At 39.8% G+C, this 17,427-nt stretch overlaps 1 protein-coding gene across 3 annotated transcripts in view; it reads right to left on the bottom strand.

Moving 5' to 3' along the window:
* The window catches only part of LOC122799471, a 229,918-nt gene that overhangs the window by 84,599 nt on the left and 127,892 nt on the right, over positions 1-17,427 (bottom strand). For all 3 annotated transcript variants that reach the window (XM_044068547.1, XM_044068549.1, XM_044068550.1), the window contains exon 3: positions 592-903. In XM_044068547.1, coding sequence (XP_043924482.1) covers positions 592-903 — 312 coding nt within the window. The remainder of the gene's footprint in view (positions 1-591; positions 904-17,427) is intronic.

The raw sequence follows: 17,427 nt of genomic DNA, 5'->3' as shown, positions 1-17,427 counted from the left end.
CCACTGTCAGGTGTATCCTGGAATGAAGCTGTATGAAAAACATAGCATAGCATGTTATCCGGCTACATACTGCAGGTGGCTAAAGACCTGAATATGACCCAGGTGATCAGAGTTTGAATAGTGGCTCAGGTGCTGAGAGAGATGGGTGGAGAATGATGGGAGTGAGAGGCTGATGCTGACTCCCCTGGGACTAGGGAATGATGGTTTCAGTCAGCTAATTACCACCATGCAGCAACAAAAACACAAGACTGGGGACAGAGGTTTGATGATCCACAGTACTGGATGCCTCATTGTGGTACAGGTGTACATGTCAACCACCAGGAGCAGAGGTTGGGACTAAAAAGACAACACTTTCATTGGTGAGATGTTAGCAAGGCACAAACTGCCCCCATGGCTGCTTGGATGATGGTTCCTCCTGTCAGCTCTTACTTTCATGTTGGAGATGTGAACTAGAGGGGAATAAATGGGTTCAAAACTGATAAACAGAGGCTTGAAGGTCAGTAGCTGTGGGGGCAAAAAGCACATGTTAAAAAGTAAGTAAATAATATAGCATGTGCATGCACGTACATGCAAAAGAAATATTGTACTTACTTTCAGGCTTGCCTTTAGAAGCTTTCTTTTAACATCAAGAACTTCTTCTGAAGGTGGTGTTGATGGCAGGATATCGGGCATCATTTCTGATGTGGGTTCAGATTTAAAACTTTTCACACTGCTGCTCTTGCTTGCACTAAATGCAGAAATGCTCATGTTGGCAGATCTTGCACGGCCTGAGTGTGGAGTGAGAGATGATACTCTGCAAACCTGAGGAGCTAGTTTTCGTTTCATAAGGAGATCGAACTGCCTTTTTTCTTCATTTATCTGTCTCATCTTGATTAGTTTTTGGTACTCCAGTCTCTTTAGTGTCTGCAAATGTAATCCCAAAATAAGACTAAAATGTTTAGAAAAGGTACATTTCCTCAGACTTCACCAAGACGTTGCAGACTAAAACATTCAAAAAAGTCTAAACCTTGATCACAGACAGAGACATGAAACTGAAACAGAATGTACTTTTATTCCACAAAAATAAATTGCAGTGCGTTCTTAAAATATTTGCTATACCCTAACATTGCAAATGTCAAATACTTCTGTCGGGGTGAGTGCTGACTGTGGCTAGCTTATAGAAATCTGATAAGGCCAATCACATTTAAATCACTTACATGTGGTCTTTTTGCTACATACTGTTTACAACACCATTTTTTAGCAGTTCTATTTGAATGTTGCTAAAATTCTGGTGGCTTAATGTTATCTCCATCCAACTCCCTATGAAAAAGGGTATCCTACATACATCTGCACTGGAGGACCTCTTGCACTCCATCTTTGAAAAGTCTAGCAGTACTAGTATGGCAACATTCAGATCAATTAATATACTGACAACATATTTTGTTATTGCTTATCCTATGAAATACAGCATATCTAGGCTCACTGCCATTTGAATTTTTATTCCCTAAGATATGTACTATCCTCTGATTTACTTTTACAGAATTTTGCAAATTCCTAGACTGTCCTACTTTGCTTCAGGACTCTTATGACAGGGCAAACCTGTTTCTAAATGTTCACCTCCCTCAGTTATGTAATTGAAAGCCTTAAAATTTAGTGGGGACACCTGCAAAAGTGGATCTGAAATGGAAAAATCAGATGGACCACAGTACTGGAAACAGTCACAACATGCTTTGGATTGGCTTTTTAAACAAGAAGGTCATGTCATACAAATCTCATGGATGTGAATGAATTGACAATGAATCAGGCTTCCCCTATCAGCCAGACCTATTAATTTTCCCATCCTGGATGTTCCATACTGAGAATGAGAAATGGCTGGGGATGTCTGTCATACAAGCCTGCATCCTAGCAAAGATGGTATATATAGTATGGCCTTAACCTTACCCTGGCATGGACAGGGGGCAAGCAGACCATGTCACCACGGGAACCTGGGAACCACTATGCCTTCCCCATATGTATGGGCTCACTCCTCTACTTGGTGGCCAAACACCTGCCTCTGTATCATGATTTGCTTCACTGTCCCTCCTCCAAGGGAGAACTGGACAGGCACAATCTGTTCCCTCCCCCCAAAGACAGGCACCTCATTCTTTCTATACCTGATCCAACAGGTACCTGAGCTGTGAAACTGAACTCTGTTAGTGTGGCCTTAGTCAGGCTTTTACATTATGTCAAAGGAGCTGGCAGTGGCCTGCACAAACTTCATGAAGGCATATGATGCAATCTAGCAAAAAACAATAATATGTACATTAGAATAAAAGAGTGGGTCCCAGAGTTGTGATCTGGTTAAAAAAAATGTTTGAACAGCAGGATAAAGGTAATAGTAAACTGAAGTTGAAGCTATAACTTGTGAATTATAGTAAACAATTCTAGGACCTGGCATCTTCACTGCCTATATAAGTGACAGTTCAGAGGGACTAAAGGTAAGATATGTCTCTCTACAGATGACACAAAGTTCAGTAATAGGGATGATACATGTGATAGGCTGGCTAGGATGAAAAGGATAAGAAGGGGATTTACGCAGATGAGTTAATAGATATGAGACAGTTTTGTGGGAGGGCAAAGTGGTGCAAAATAATGTACCTAGACATCAAAACATGAAGAAACAGATTGGACCTTGGTCTAATTGATTTGAAGGTGGGCACTGAATGAGAAAAGGCAGCAAATAAAATTGAGAGGATTATGGGACTGACATGGCAAGACATCACTAGCAGAAAATTATTTTCTATTGCTATTTGGTGAGACCACATCTGGAATGTTCTGGAGTACATACGAAGCAATCTTCAAATAACTTGCTGAGACTGAAAATAATCATCAGGTAATCTGCCATCTTCTTTATCCACATAGCTGGTGTTAGGCACCCGTGGCCGTGGGGAGCCCCTGATTACTTCCCCCGTGAATGAGGGCTCCCATGCAACAGCCACAGGTTTCACCATGTCCTCTGCTCATTCCTTGGCAGCTCGTGATTGGCATCCGCATGGCTGTGTGACATCATCGGGACATTGCAAACATTTTTCCATCTTTTTTTTTCATTTGTCAGTAAGCTGCACTCAGTCAGGTCCATTTAAGTGAAGCCAGGGACCTGATTAGCTGTAGCACCCAGGAAAGTAAGTTGTCCTTTTTTTTATTCCAGAGTAGGGTTGACGTATCTCCCAACTGTACAGATTTTCACAGAATGTCCAGATTTTTCCCCATATTTTTGGCCAGTTTTTAATAAAATAGTAGTATTGTGGCTGTCAGTATTTAAAAAAAACAATACTGGGATGAATTTACGAATGTTTATTTTCATAGTTTCATAGATTAGTACTAGGCTAACTGCCTTCATAGGGAATTTAGCCAATTACTCCATGTGAGAATCAAGCCCTGCATGTTATGTCTGTAAGGTAAGCACCTTAACCATTATGCCAACCTCCCACCCAAAAGAAGCTACTTTTTAACCTGCTTAAAATGCATCAGTTAAATTATGGCAGCTAACATACCATACCCCCAGAATTACACCATGCAATCCATGATGATCAAATTAGTTTGGGTACAGGGAACAATTTGATTAGCTCATAAGAAATAATTATTCTTCATTATAGTACATAATGAATGGAGCATTGTACTCAATTATGGGCCGGATACGTGCCGAGTATACGGGGGTTATAACTTTTTTTGCTCCCGAGGCAATGCCTTTACTAATCAAGTGAGCTATGTGGAAAGCTTTCCTTACAACAGTAGACATGCAGTGGTCAAAGTTAAGGTCACAGTCAACCCGTGATACCAGATCCCTTACCACTTCATGGGTACTTAGGGTATTATTATTGATTTGGTAGTGTCAAGGGACATTGTTTGTGCTGAAGGGAATGATGATGCATCTCTCTGCATTCAGTTTGAGACTATGACTAATACACCAGTTGCTGGTCTGTGTGAGACCTTCCTGGAGTATACTGACTCAATTTTGTCTGCAAACCTGGTCAACCACAACCCTTTAGTTTTGACCTGAACTTCTGAGAAGTATATACCAAACAACAGGGGTCCCATGACTGAACCCTGTGGTACCCCGCTGGTAACAAGTCTGCTGGTTGATGTGGAGTCACCCACTTTGATAGTGTGTGCCCGGTTTATGAGCCAGTTGGCAAGCCATCTTACAATGAAGGAGTTTACATTCAGTTTGCTAAGTTTATTAGTAACGCCTGAATTTGGGATTGTGTTGAAAGCCTTGGCCAAGTCGAGGTATGCTGTGTGTACAGATCTGCCCTCATCAAATGCCTTGGTCACACTTTCAAAGAAATCCACCAGATTTAGCAGGCAGGATCTTCCCTTCTTGAAGCCGAATTGGGTAGGACCAAGGTTTGGAGGTCACTTATGTCTTTGTTTATGAGGTCCATAATGATATATTCCATGGCCTTATAGATGAGGCTGGTCAGGCTTATGAGTCTGTAATTCCCCAGGTCTGTTACTCGGCCACCTTTGTGGATGGGAATAACTGTAGCTGTTCTGCATTCTACAGGAACAAAGCCTGTGGTCATGCTACGATGGAAAAGGGTACTTAGTGGTGATGCTAGTTCATGTTTTATCCTGTTTAGAAGACAGCCTGAGATGTCATCTGGTCCTATAGAGGCCATGTTCTTTGCCTTGGACAGGGTTTTGATGACTTGCCCCTCAGATATGTAAGGTCAGGGGGGAGTTTGGGGGAGAGTTTGTTGTAAATTAGCAGGGATAATGGAGTGACATTTTCACCAAACCTATCTGCTAGCAGGTTCACTATCTCTGTGGGGTCTATATGTATGATACCATTGGCCACTAGTTCTGCACAAGCTTTTGTCCTACCCTTTGGGTTACATACATAGCTGTAAAAGGCCTTGTGGTTATTCTTTGGAGTACTCGCTAGGTTTCTCTCAAAGGAGCTCTTGGACAATTTGACAAGTTGTCTTATTTGCCTGTTAAGGCTGAGGAGGGTGCTTTCCATTGTTGGGTCCTTGTCTTTGTTTTCTTGGACAGCAAATGTTTGCATTCATTGTAGAGTTTACTGATGCTGGAAGTCCACCGTGGCAGCTTGATTTTACTTGGGGCGCTGCCTTTGATTCTTTCTGGTACAGCCAAATTTATATACTTGTGCAAGTGATTGTACAGGGCTTTAATGTATGCTTCAGTGTAGTTACTACTTTCAGCTTGGGGTGGGGCTTAGAATGCAGTCATACCCTCACCTAGGAGGATATAGTTTGCCTTGGTGATGTTTTTAGTCTGATTTCATCCTTTTGAGTTCTGGTGTTAGTGTCATTTCAAAGGTGACTGATTTGTGATCAGTTCTAACTATACAGAAAATTGATGCTAATGTTTAAGTAAAAACTTCATGCTAATACAAAACCTGGTATTCTATCAACTTTTTAAGTTTGTAAGAGCAATATTTAAAAATTATCCCTATTACAGGCCCTTTATCCCACTTTTATTCATGACTTTGTCGAGATTTCTTGCTCTTAGAGGTGGAGAAGTATGAGGGTCGATAAGTAGCAGGTTTGATTTTCTGGTGATTGTTTGGTAATGGGAATGCTTACATCACAGAAATATGTATGCCTATGTCTTATAGGATCATAGGACATTAGTAGACTAATGGCCCTAGGGCCCTTACAGGCCTAGCCAAGTTCTACCCTTATTTCCAGGCTCAGCACCTAATGCCCATGTCCAAGAGAGACACAAGTGGAACCCCCGGGGTGAATTTACGGTTACCCATCCAATCATCCAGATTGTGTTTGAAGAGGGCCGATGAGGTGCTCTGTTTGACATGAAGCAGTAGTCTGTTTCAAAGGTGTAGTAACCTCTAGCAGGTTCTATTAATGTCACATACCAGGTTAAGGTCTTTAGAGCAAGTAACCTGTGTGCCATTTGACTTCTGGATATGCAGCATTTCCAATAAAGCAGGGTCAGAGATTGTCTTACATGCAAGGCAGAGATCACTTCTGAGTAGTCTGTATGAAACAGAATAAAGTAACAGTGATTTCAGATGAGCCACATAGGACAGATGCTGAAGACGTTTGAATTTTCCTTGTGAAGAACCTTTGTAGTTTCTCCAGTTGCTGCAGGTGCTTGGAAAGGTACAGTGATTTCAGATGAGCCACATAGGACAGATGCTGAAGACATTTGAATTTTCCTTGTGAGGAACCTTTGTAGTTTCTTCAATTGCTGCAGGTGCTTGGAAAGGTACATGCCAAAAGGGGTGTTGTACTCAATTACTGGCCTGATGAGGGAAGAGTACAGGGAGGCTACAGCTTCTTTTTTTCTGGAGGCAATATCCTTACTTATGAGATGAGCAATATAGAATGCCCTTCTTACCACTGTGGATACATGGTGATCAAAGGTAAAGTTGCTCTCAACCTGCATGCCCAGGTCTCTCACCACTGAGTGCTTACTTAGGGTGTTGTTAATGATGTGGTCATTAGCAGGAACAATGCTCTTACTGAAAGGGATGATAATACTTTTTTTGCATCGAGTTTAAGGCCGTGACTTTGGCACCAATCTTTTGTTTGTGTAAGACCCTCTTGTAGGACATTGACATCATTTGGAGAGTCTGTGACCATCCCAGTTTTCAGCCATAAGCAAACTTTGTCAGCCACAGATGCTTACTTTTGCTTGTACTTCTGAGAAATAGATTTCAAACAGAAGAGGGCCCAGGACTGATCCCTGTGGAAGACCACTGGTTACATGTTTGCTGTTGGAGGTATATTCCCCTGTTTTTGATTATATGTGTTCTATTAGTCAGTTAGTGACCCATCTAACAATATAAGGGTTGATACCTAGCTGGGTGAGTTTGTCAATGATGTCTGAGTGAAAAAGAGTGTCAAAAGCCTTGGTTAAGTCTAAGTAGGCTCTATACAGAGATTTCCCCTCCTCCAGGGCCCTGGCAACTTTCTCAAAGAAGTCTACCAGGTTTAACAGCCATGCTCTCCCTCTGACATATCCAAATGGGAGTAGGGTCAAGTGTTTGGAGATTACCTATATCTATGTTGATAAAGTTTACCTATATCTTTGTTGATAAAGTCCATGATGGTTCACTCCATGGCCTTGCAGATAAGGCTAGTCAGGCTAATGGGTCTATAATTCCTGAGGTCAGTGGAAGCACCACCTTTGTGCTAGGGAATAATGGTGGCCATTTTCCATTTGGCTGGGACGAAGCTGGTGCTTAGGCTATGATTGAAGAGAGTACCCAATGGTGTTGCTAATTCTTGTTGGTGGGCATGTAGAAGGTAGCCTGGGATGTCAGGTCCCATAGATGCTGTGTTTTTCACCTTAGAGAGGGCGTTTATGACTTACTCTTTAAAGATACAAGCTAGGAACAGGTGGTAGGGATGTCACGGGGTACATGTAGTGGTTACAGGGGAGTGAAGTTGTGTGGGGACTGGTGATTGTGTGTTCATTACTTCTTTAATTCTCATCACAATCAAACCTTAGAGGTATGCAGAAGAGGTCATTATAGCTTCTGTTGGAGACATGGTCATTGTTTCTTTTATTTTTCTCACAGACCTCAGAGGTATACAACAAAAGTTACTATACCATGTGCAGGGGCAGTGTACTGTATATTAGCAAGAAAGTAGAATTCATTACTGTAGTCATTATTTTTTCCACTTTTGTCACAGTCATACACCAGGCACATACAGTGGTGATTGCCTGAAGGGGTGAGGAGTGAAAAGTCATGCTATATATATATATATATATATATATATATATATATTTATATTACATGACCACGTCCATCTGAACTTCTGCTTTCATCCCAGTTCTAACATCAGAGGGATGGACAGGTAGTGACTGTCTTTTTCCTTGGGGGAAAGGGGGGAGGCAGGCAGTATTCCCACAAAGGATTTTTGTGTCCTTACGACAACTGTATTAGTTTATTGTGAGCTACTATTTTGTCAGCTTTGAACATTATCCCTTGGGGCACAACTTATGTCTTTCTTGAAAGACAAAAAAGTAAGACTGAAATCCCTTTCCGACACATGATTTTTTTCAGGCCACCATTGGATTAAAAGGTTGGGAAAATGTTCTAAAATGCAAGGAAAACTAAAGCTGAACAGCAACACTGAATTTCTTTCCTTTACCATAGTTTCTGTTCCAACTGTCATTAGAGGAAAAGGTTGTATAAAAAGAAAAAATTAAATGCATTTCAGAGCATACAGAAAATTCTGGATTCTTGAAAAAGCTGAAAAGTAAGGCAAAATGTGAGAAAAAGGAGAAAAAAGTAATGTGCATAATGTGGAGAGCTGGGGGGCAGCAGATGGGAGTACTGGAGCCCATGGGATGGGGGGGGTAGTGCATAGAGCATCATTTCACTCAAGTCCAGCCCCATATTTAGAGTTGCTGTAATGTATCATTGTTACAACTAAATGCCAGTAACTGTGAATATCCTTCTGTGACATCGGCCAACATAGTATGGTACACAGACCTGTCATAATGTAAGAGCACTGTAACTAGAGTTCAGTCTGTGTATATTACCTCTAAAACACTACAGCATAAACTAAAAGGTTGCTTAGGAGGGGTGGTAGCGAGAGGGTGATACTTAGACTTGAAGTGTCCAAGGGGCCCCCACCTTGACATTTCCTGTGGGCGCCCAAAATGCCAACACCGGCCCTGTTTGTCTGCAACATGAAGCCAGAAAATGCTTTTATGTGGGGAGATACAACTTGTACACTGACAACTTAATATAATCTCCTCTGAAGTCATTCTGTGTTCCTAGGGTAGGAGCACATATGAGAAGAAAGTAAAAGTAGTGGCAGATGCACCTTCTTCATGATTCCATGGCCAGCCAACAATAACATTTCCCACCCACATACAGTCCTCCACAGACACAAAGCACTAACTCTCCATCCTAATACAGTCAATGACTGGCATGGTCCTCTATTTACCTCTGTGACCACTAGGGTAGAATAAATGGAACCAAGCCTTTCCATACTTCAGTGCTTGTTTTCAGCAAATGACCATGAAGATAACAGGAGGGTTGTGCCATCCACTAAACTGAAACCCTAAACTTTTTCAACACTGACATGTATGAAATAGTCCTGTTGGTTAGCAAACTTGCCTGTTTGGTTTTGGTGACATGGGTTTTAATTTACTTCCTGTTAATCATTCTAAAGTATGCCCATTTCTAGAGGCCAGCCTCTGCAACAATGACAGAACTGAGGTTGTGACATTATGCTGCAAAAACAGTACAGGTTCTATATCAGAACACAGAATAATTGAATTTAATAGGATAAGAAAGATCTAAGTGTGTCAAGGGCTAATCTAAAAAAGTGTATCAAGAAGGCCAAGAGGGATTATGGAAAGAGGATACAAAGATGATTCAAGGATGCAAATGACTCAAGAAGCCTCTGGCATGGTATTCAATAGCTAACTGAGTACAAGACCATCTCAGCTTAGTGTGATGACAGCACTGAATTTCTGGAGAATCTAAACACATTTTATGGCAGGTTTGAAGAGAAAAACAACCCGGAGGCAGTAAAGCTTCTCAATGACCAAAAGGAGGCTGTACTCAACTTCAGTGCTGAGGATGTAAAGAACCAACAGAGGAAAGTGAAACCCAGGAAGGCTGCTGGCCCTGATAACATTCTGGGGAAAGTATTGAAAGGTTGTGCAGATCAGCTCAGCATAGTCCTGACGAACATCTTCAATACCTTGCTTGTCCAGGAAAAAGTGGCAGCATGCTTCAAAGTACCAACATAATCCCTCTGCCCAAAAAGGCCAACCACACCTACTTAAATGATTACAGGCCAGTGGTCCTTACATCAAATATAATGAAAAGCTTTGAAAGACTGGTTAAAAGGCATTTCACTACAGTACGTCCCCAATCCTCTGACCCACTGCAGTTTCCCACTGGGCAAACAGATCGACCGTTGATGCCATTTCAGTTGCACTTCACCTCACACTGGAGCAACTTGAAGAGAAGAACAACTATGACAGTTTGTTGTTCATAGATTTCAACTTGGCAATCAGTATGTTAATTCAAATGCAACTTACAGAAAAGCTAATCAACCTTGGCATAAATAAAGGGCTGTGCAACTGGATCCTCGATTTCCTGACTGGAAGACCACAAAGGACCTGTGGTGGTAACAACACTTTGGGGAGTATTACAATCAACACTGGAGTACCCCAGGTTTGTGTGCCGAGTCCTCTACTGTTCACAATCCTTACCCATGACTGCTCTGTGAAAGCTAGCAACAACCACATCAAATTCGCAGATGACACCGTAGTGGTGGGACTAATAAGTGGTGATGACGTGACTGGGTACAGGAATGAGGTCAACTTCCTGATTGAATGGTGCAATAACAACAATTTGGACCTGAACATCAATAAAACAAAATAAATTAGTATTGACTTCAGAAAGAGCTCTGCCATGCACCTGCCCCTCAAGATCAATGGTGAAGAAGCAGAGTTCAAACTACAAAGTTCCTGGGGGTACATATATCAGAGGATCTTTCTTGGAGTACAAACACAGACCAGCTAATTAAAAAGGCCACTGGTGACTACACTTCCTAAGAAGGCTGAGAAAAGCAAAGCTCTCCATGAATGCTCTAAATACTTTTTACAGAGGAGCCATCAAGAGCATTGTCACCAGCAACTGCACTGTATGGTTCGGTAACAGTACAATGGCCAAAAGGAAGAAGCTGCAAAAATAATAACAGCAGAAAAGATCGTGGGCACTAGTCTTCCTACCTTGCAGGAGCTCTTTGAACTGAGATGTAAAAAGAGGTCCCGCAAAATACTGAGTGAGACTTGTCATCCAGCATATGCTTGGTTCAAACTTGTGTCTGGTAGAAGGTTACAGAGTATCCACTGCAGGATCTCCAGATTCATGAACAGTTTTTATCTAACTGCAATAAGACTCATTAATGCAGATGTAAATCTGGATATATCAAAACTATAACAGATTGTTACTCTGTCATTCTTTTCCTTTTTTCCAAACAGTAATTCTATTATTGCATACTAAAGTTAATATATTCTCATTCAAGTGCAATTCCAATCACTTCACCCAATCTCACCTCTGTGTATAGTGTACTTTTCATTTCGTGTGTCAGTCATCTAGTAGTCAATGTTATCCAGTGTATATAAATAGTGTACAAGCATGTGCGTCAGCTACCTAGACATTTACTTTTGTGCTATGGTTATTGTTTACTCTTTATTATACCATGACCCCCCCAAAACGTGCACGCTGATTGGCCAGCGTGCCCGTTGTAAATCGAGTTATACTAATGGAAAAAGGTCCGGTCGCCCGGACTTTTTCCATTAGTATAACTTCGTTTTAAACACTGTTCGCTATGTTATATGGGTCAAAGATAGCGATACAGCTTTAAAATAAGCAACGGAGATCTCCGTTGCTTATTTTAAAGCTGTCTCGCTATGTTAAACCCATTTAACATAGCGAGACTGTGTTTAGCAACGGAGAAAGCAAGATCTCCGTTGCTTTTTAGAGTCTCGCTATGTTAAATGAGTTTAACATAGCGAGACAGTTTTAAAATAAGTGACGGAGATGTTCGTTGCTTATTTTAAAACTGTCTCGCTATGTTAAACTCATTTAACATAGCGAGACACAAAAAAAAAGCAACGGAGATTTTGCTTTCTCCGTTTTGCACAACTCTGATGTACTGCGCAGGCGCGCAGTACATCAGAACTGCCGTGGATGCCAGACATCTGCGGAAGGGCAGTAAACAGGCATTATACTATGCCATTATTTAAGAAAAGTAATAGTTTCTTTTCTTAAATAATGTCATATAATAGCAATAACTCACTTCTGGGTGTGGGTAATGCTAAATTACCACGGTTGGCTTTTGGTCCGGCTTCGCCCTCGGACCAAACCACACCAACCGTGGGTAAATTTAGCATTACCCACACTCAGGCGTGGGTTATTGCTATAATACCTATCATGTCTGTCTTTTTGTGTTTGTTTTCGCCTGTAAAAGAGCTGACACTCGAAATTTCATTTAGGTAGCACTTGTGTTTCCTAAATGACAATAAAGTTTCTTTGAATCTTGAATCACAGGCATATAATCCAAAATTTCTGCCAACTTAGTGCTCCCCTGCACTTCTTTCATGTCTTCCAATAATAAAATAGTCTGTCTTTAAATTTTCTGGACATATACAAACTTTCTATATTTCTCTAAAAATAATCTCCCATTCCATATTACTTCTTTTATCGCCTTCACATCATGTGCTATCTTCCTTTTTCCTTTTCTTAAATTTCAATTCAAATTTCCTGTCAATATACTATTCACACTCACAGTGATGTATTTCTTTATCTCTTCAAACAATATTTTTACCCCCCCCCCCAAACATTTGTGTATGCATGAACTGCAAGTATGCATGATGGTCTATTTTTAACTCTTGCATCGTATATTAAGAGTCTTCCCATCATTCCAGCCTTTACAACCAAAACATTAACATCCCTGCTACAGTAGAACAACCATCCTGCCCTGTTGCCCAAACTACCTTATCATCCTGCAGTAGACCTAATCTGTCTGTTTTCATTTTCTGTATACCTCATATCCAACATACACATTACATAATCACCCTCCACCTTCTTACGCTATTCAAATACAGTTACTTATTTTTATTTATTTTACATTTGTTTACCGGAAAGTCTGACTGGGTGTCAGCTCATTTTCAGAAGATGCCCAGGGAGAAAAGCTCCAGTATAACATAAACAAAAATATTTACATGAGAACATTATTACAAAAAAAAGTTGATAGGATAGTAAACAAAATTTTTATAACAATAGTTAAAGAAGAACAAATAAAAAAAATGTCAGTATATACAAGCATATCGACAAAATATGAGAGTAAACAGTTTGCGTAAAGTACAAGTAGACATACTGGTATTTTGTCTGGATTAAGGTGCCATTGGATAGGAGCAGAAATAGAAAGCTGAAGTATAAGCAGGAATGAGCTGAAGAAATATAACATTCTGTCAAACAGAAGGTTCAAAGTATAGCTAAAATTAGTTTTAAGGTAGAACAATACTAAGGCATTATGGGTAGTGATTTCAGAGATGTTAATAGATTATTGTAGGGTGTTAAAGTAATAGGAAAAAAGTGTAATAATAGTGGATGATGGAAGTAAATAGGGAAAAGTGTGTTTTATCCCGGGAAATTACATAAGCAAAGCCGTTTGTTTCTTAGTTGTTCTTTGAACATTTTTAAAATGTGGGATATTAGTTAAAATTCTGAGTTCTAGAGGTAAGGAGTTCCAGATTTTGGTTACATAATTAGAGTAGAGAACATCACCTGGGGAATTAGAAGATTTGGTAATTTTTGTTATGGATTTGTTGGTGGAGCATAATATTCTAGGGCTAGAATAAGGTTCTAGTAGATTTTGTAGCATAGGGGTTTTGCCTGGCTGATTAATTAACTTGTGTGCTATTGTCAGTTGGTTGCAGTGAAGAAGTTGTAGGAATTCTAGCCAATATAACTTTTTTAGCACTAGACAGTGGTGTGTTCTGTAAGGGGAGTCACTGGCAAATATAACAATTTTGTTATAACGTTTCTAGTTTATCTAGTTAAGATTTTCTGAGGTTCGTGGGTTTGGGTGAGGCATAACGAAGTGATGAAAGCAGGTGAGCTCTTGTGATGGCAACTTTGGTATTGTTGGTTAGGAAATGTTTTTTATATAGAGTACCCAATTTATTTGTGGACTTTCTTAATAGTTTGTGATATGTGTTGGTTGAATCTCACATTGTGATCAATGATTACACCTAGGAGTTTGGCCTGTGTAATGGGTTCAATTGTTGTGTTGCCTGCAGCAATTATGGTAAAGTTGGGTGGGGGGGTCCATGGCTCTAGTAGGTTGGAAGATTATTAGCATGGTTTTATTATTATTATTCTTATATCACTTTTAACATTATTTACATTCATTGACAGAATATTAATATCAACATTCTTCTTTCTTTGCCTTCATATAAGCACCATTTTTAAACTTTTTTCCCCATCTTCTCACACTATCCTCTTCTGACTCTGTTTTAACTCCCCCTTTTCCTGTTCATCAATATTCAACACTGAAGATATAATTCCAGACTAATCTCCACTGCTTCTACCTTTCCCATTGCCTCACTTTCTTCTTTTATCCTGAATGTCATTCTATTTCCTCAACTACATTTCCATCTTTCCTTGGGATACTTTCCCCCTATATTCTCCTTTCACTACCTCGTTTTTCATCTGTTAAATTAGGACAATCAAACCATTAATGCCCCTTACTACCACATTTTCTCCAGTCTTGAACTAAGCGTGACCAGTCACCAGAAAATGAGCATGTTTTGGATTGCTCCATTATCTGACACTCAGATTTTCACCATAAACGATAATGACATTTGAAATAAGCCCTGGGATTTAGAAAGAGTTAGTGCAAGCAATAAGCCCTACCAGAAGTTAGCCACCTTAGCTGTAATCTTTTCTGATTCAGAGAACAGCCCACTATAATGATTTTGTACAATCAGAAGAATCACGACAGTGTGCAGTCTCAGTGGACAAGTTGCAGGAATATGACGCAATCCAGAGCAGTGGTTAATGCTAATTAGCTATAGGCTTTCCTCCAGAAATGCCTGCAATTACCAATTTATGGAGCCAAGCGATCCAGGAATCTCTTGGCTATGTACATAAACATGGCCAGCTGAGAAAAATTAAAGTTTACAGTAGTTCGCAAAGATGTGGTATGGCAGGGGTTAGCACATGTATGTGCATGGCAAAGTGTGTGTGTGTGTGTGTGTGTGTGTGTGTGTGTGTGTGTGTGTGTGTGTGTGTGTGTGTGTGTGTGTGTGTCTGTGTCTGTGTACACACGCACATGTGCCTGCAAGGGTTTGAATAAGACTGGATGACTTTGTGTGTGTGTGTGTGTGTGTGTGTGTGTGTGTGTGTGTGTGTGTGTGTGTGTGTGTGTGTGTGTGTGTGTGTGACAGAGCGAGGGGAAAGGCCTGTGCCAATGCGATGCATGGGCCACTAGAGGTAATTTGCACCGTAAAGTGACTTTTTGGACCAAGTAGTAAAAGGAAGTGATTAGCCAATAATGACTACTTCCTCATTGCAGCTAAAGCTGTCTCTGACTCACTTTTCTCATGATTACATAAACTGACCTATTTGAAGGAAACTATTTACATGACCACTGGACCATGCTTCTGAATTCCCGGGAATGGTACATTTTATTATGTTCCACATTCATTTTATGTCATTCATTACTTCCTTTGCTTCATGGATATTTTGACACAAATTTTCAAGACACATTTTCAATTCACTTTCGTTAACATCTGCAGTTCTGAACTGTGCCATTACTTTCCCTTTTAATTACATAGTTAACTTTTGAAATATGTAATCCCTCCAGGGACTACTATTTTTTTTTAGCATTCATTAATAAACATCTTAGCCAACAAAAAATATTCCAAAATTATTTTACATAAACTTTAGTTTCCTAAATGTATTAAAGCTCTAATGCCTTTGATATCAAAGCCTAAAATGGTATGACATTGTCCACTATTTTGTACCTGTAAATGACATAATCTTTTTTGTTTTATTTTTATTATTACCACTAGTTTTCTTTTACATACTTATGCTGCAGTTATCTGTTCAATTTATTGTTTAGCTACATTCTTCCTTAATTCTTTTCCCTTTCCTATACTTAGTACTGTTGTTTATGACTTATTGTATAACTGTGGGGGAACATCTGTATTTGTTAGAAACACCAGTACCTCACATCATATTACCAATGACTCTAACCTGGAGCTCCTCGAGATCCAAATTACACTTAATAAATCCAACTATTTCTTCATTGCTAGCTACAGATCCGCATCAATGCCCTTCAAAGATCATGGATATTACCTTAACACCATTAAGGTATTAAATAAACCAAATACCGTCTTCCTGTGTCACTTCAATTACTCAAGCATTGACTGGCACACTTACACCTCTAAAAATAGTTATCCAAAGTGTTTTCTAGACTTAGTTAACACCAATGCACTAGTACAAATTGTAAAACTACCAACTAGAGGCTCTAACATTCTTGATCTAGTCCTGACAACCTAGATACCACCTGTACCTCACCCTGCATCTCATTATCCCTTGTTAAATCTGACCTCAAATTGGTAATCTTATCGGTCAGGCCTGGATGTGTTACCCCATCCACAAATAAGACCATCTTTAGGGATTTCTCCTTTGCAAACCTATCTCAACTTGTAGAAGACACATGCAAAATTCCCACCAATCCCTTGCAAACAGACCCAACTGAAAGAGCACTTGTATTCACCTCTGACTTTTACCAACACCTAAACAACTGTATAGAAAATTCAGTACCCATCTGCCTTAAATGTAACGGTAAATTCAGGAATAAATGTCTCTGGTGGAACTCCCATGTAAATAAATTGTACAGCAAATGAAAGAAGAAAATTAAAGTTGCAAGAAATTCCAATTCCCTTCCTTAAGACCACACTGAAGCATGCCAGCAAGGAAATTAAGAGCATCATTAGACAATGAAAAACAAAATAAAAATTTTAAGTGGCCACAGATACCAAAGTCAACTACAAATATTTCTTCAGCTATATCAGAAAATTAGAGAATAATGTCTTCCAGAAACCTAGAAGAAAAAATAAATCAAATGTACTCAGAGCTGATTAAAAATAAATGAAACACTGATGGAGTACTCTTCTTCTTTCGGCTTTTCCCGGTTAGGGGTCGCCACAGCGGATCACCTGTCCACTCATGATGGGTAGTGAAGTTTTACAGTGTCGAATTGCCAGCCCGGCGGCTGGAAAATCTGGAAGAAGCTTTAAAAAGACATTCAGATGATGTGATAAAACGACACAAATCAGAGGTTGAAATGAAGAAAAGGCTGGCTAAATGTGAAACTGCTCAAGAAGAGATGTTCCAAAATAATAGAATTAGAGGACAGAGCACATAAGGAAAATCTCAGATTTTCTGTTGTATCAGAGAAGATGGAATGAACAGATTCTATTAATTTTATGAAAGCATAAACAAGCAACTGAACTGGCATTCCACAGCAGGAATTGTTAATTTAAAGGGGGCATTGTGTGTATGGTCCAAACCTGGCCATGAGAAAGCAACTTAGACCTTTAACAGTGAAGATGCAATCCTATCAAGAGAAGGAGTTGATTCTGACAAAACAGTGGTAGAAGGACAAAATACTAAAAGTGGGAGACAGTATTGTGTTTGTGGAAAATGATTACTCACTGTACACCAGGCAGAAGAGGAGTAAATTTATTCCACTAATCAGGGAATGTCAGGAAGCAGGCATGAAATTCAAACTGTTGTACCCAGCTATCTTTAGAATATCCTTTCCTGGAGGGACAAAATAATTTTTTGATGCAGAACATGCTAATGAGGAAATACAAAAGTTTGTCCAACAAAACGTGAACTGTGAAACAGAAGAAGATTCT

This window comes from Protopterus annectens, chromosome 4.part0 (assembly GCF_019279795.1).
Source record: "Protopterus annectens isolate FY-2018-M chromosome 4.part0, PAN1.0, whole genome shotgun sequence".
NCBI classification, from domain to species: Eukaryota; Metazoa; Chordata; order Ceratodontiformes; family Protopteridae; genus Protopterus; species Protopterus annectens.
Note: the sequence above shows the minus strand (reverse complement) of the source record. Positions and strands in the feature narration are given on the sequence as shown.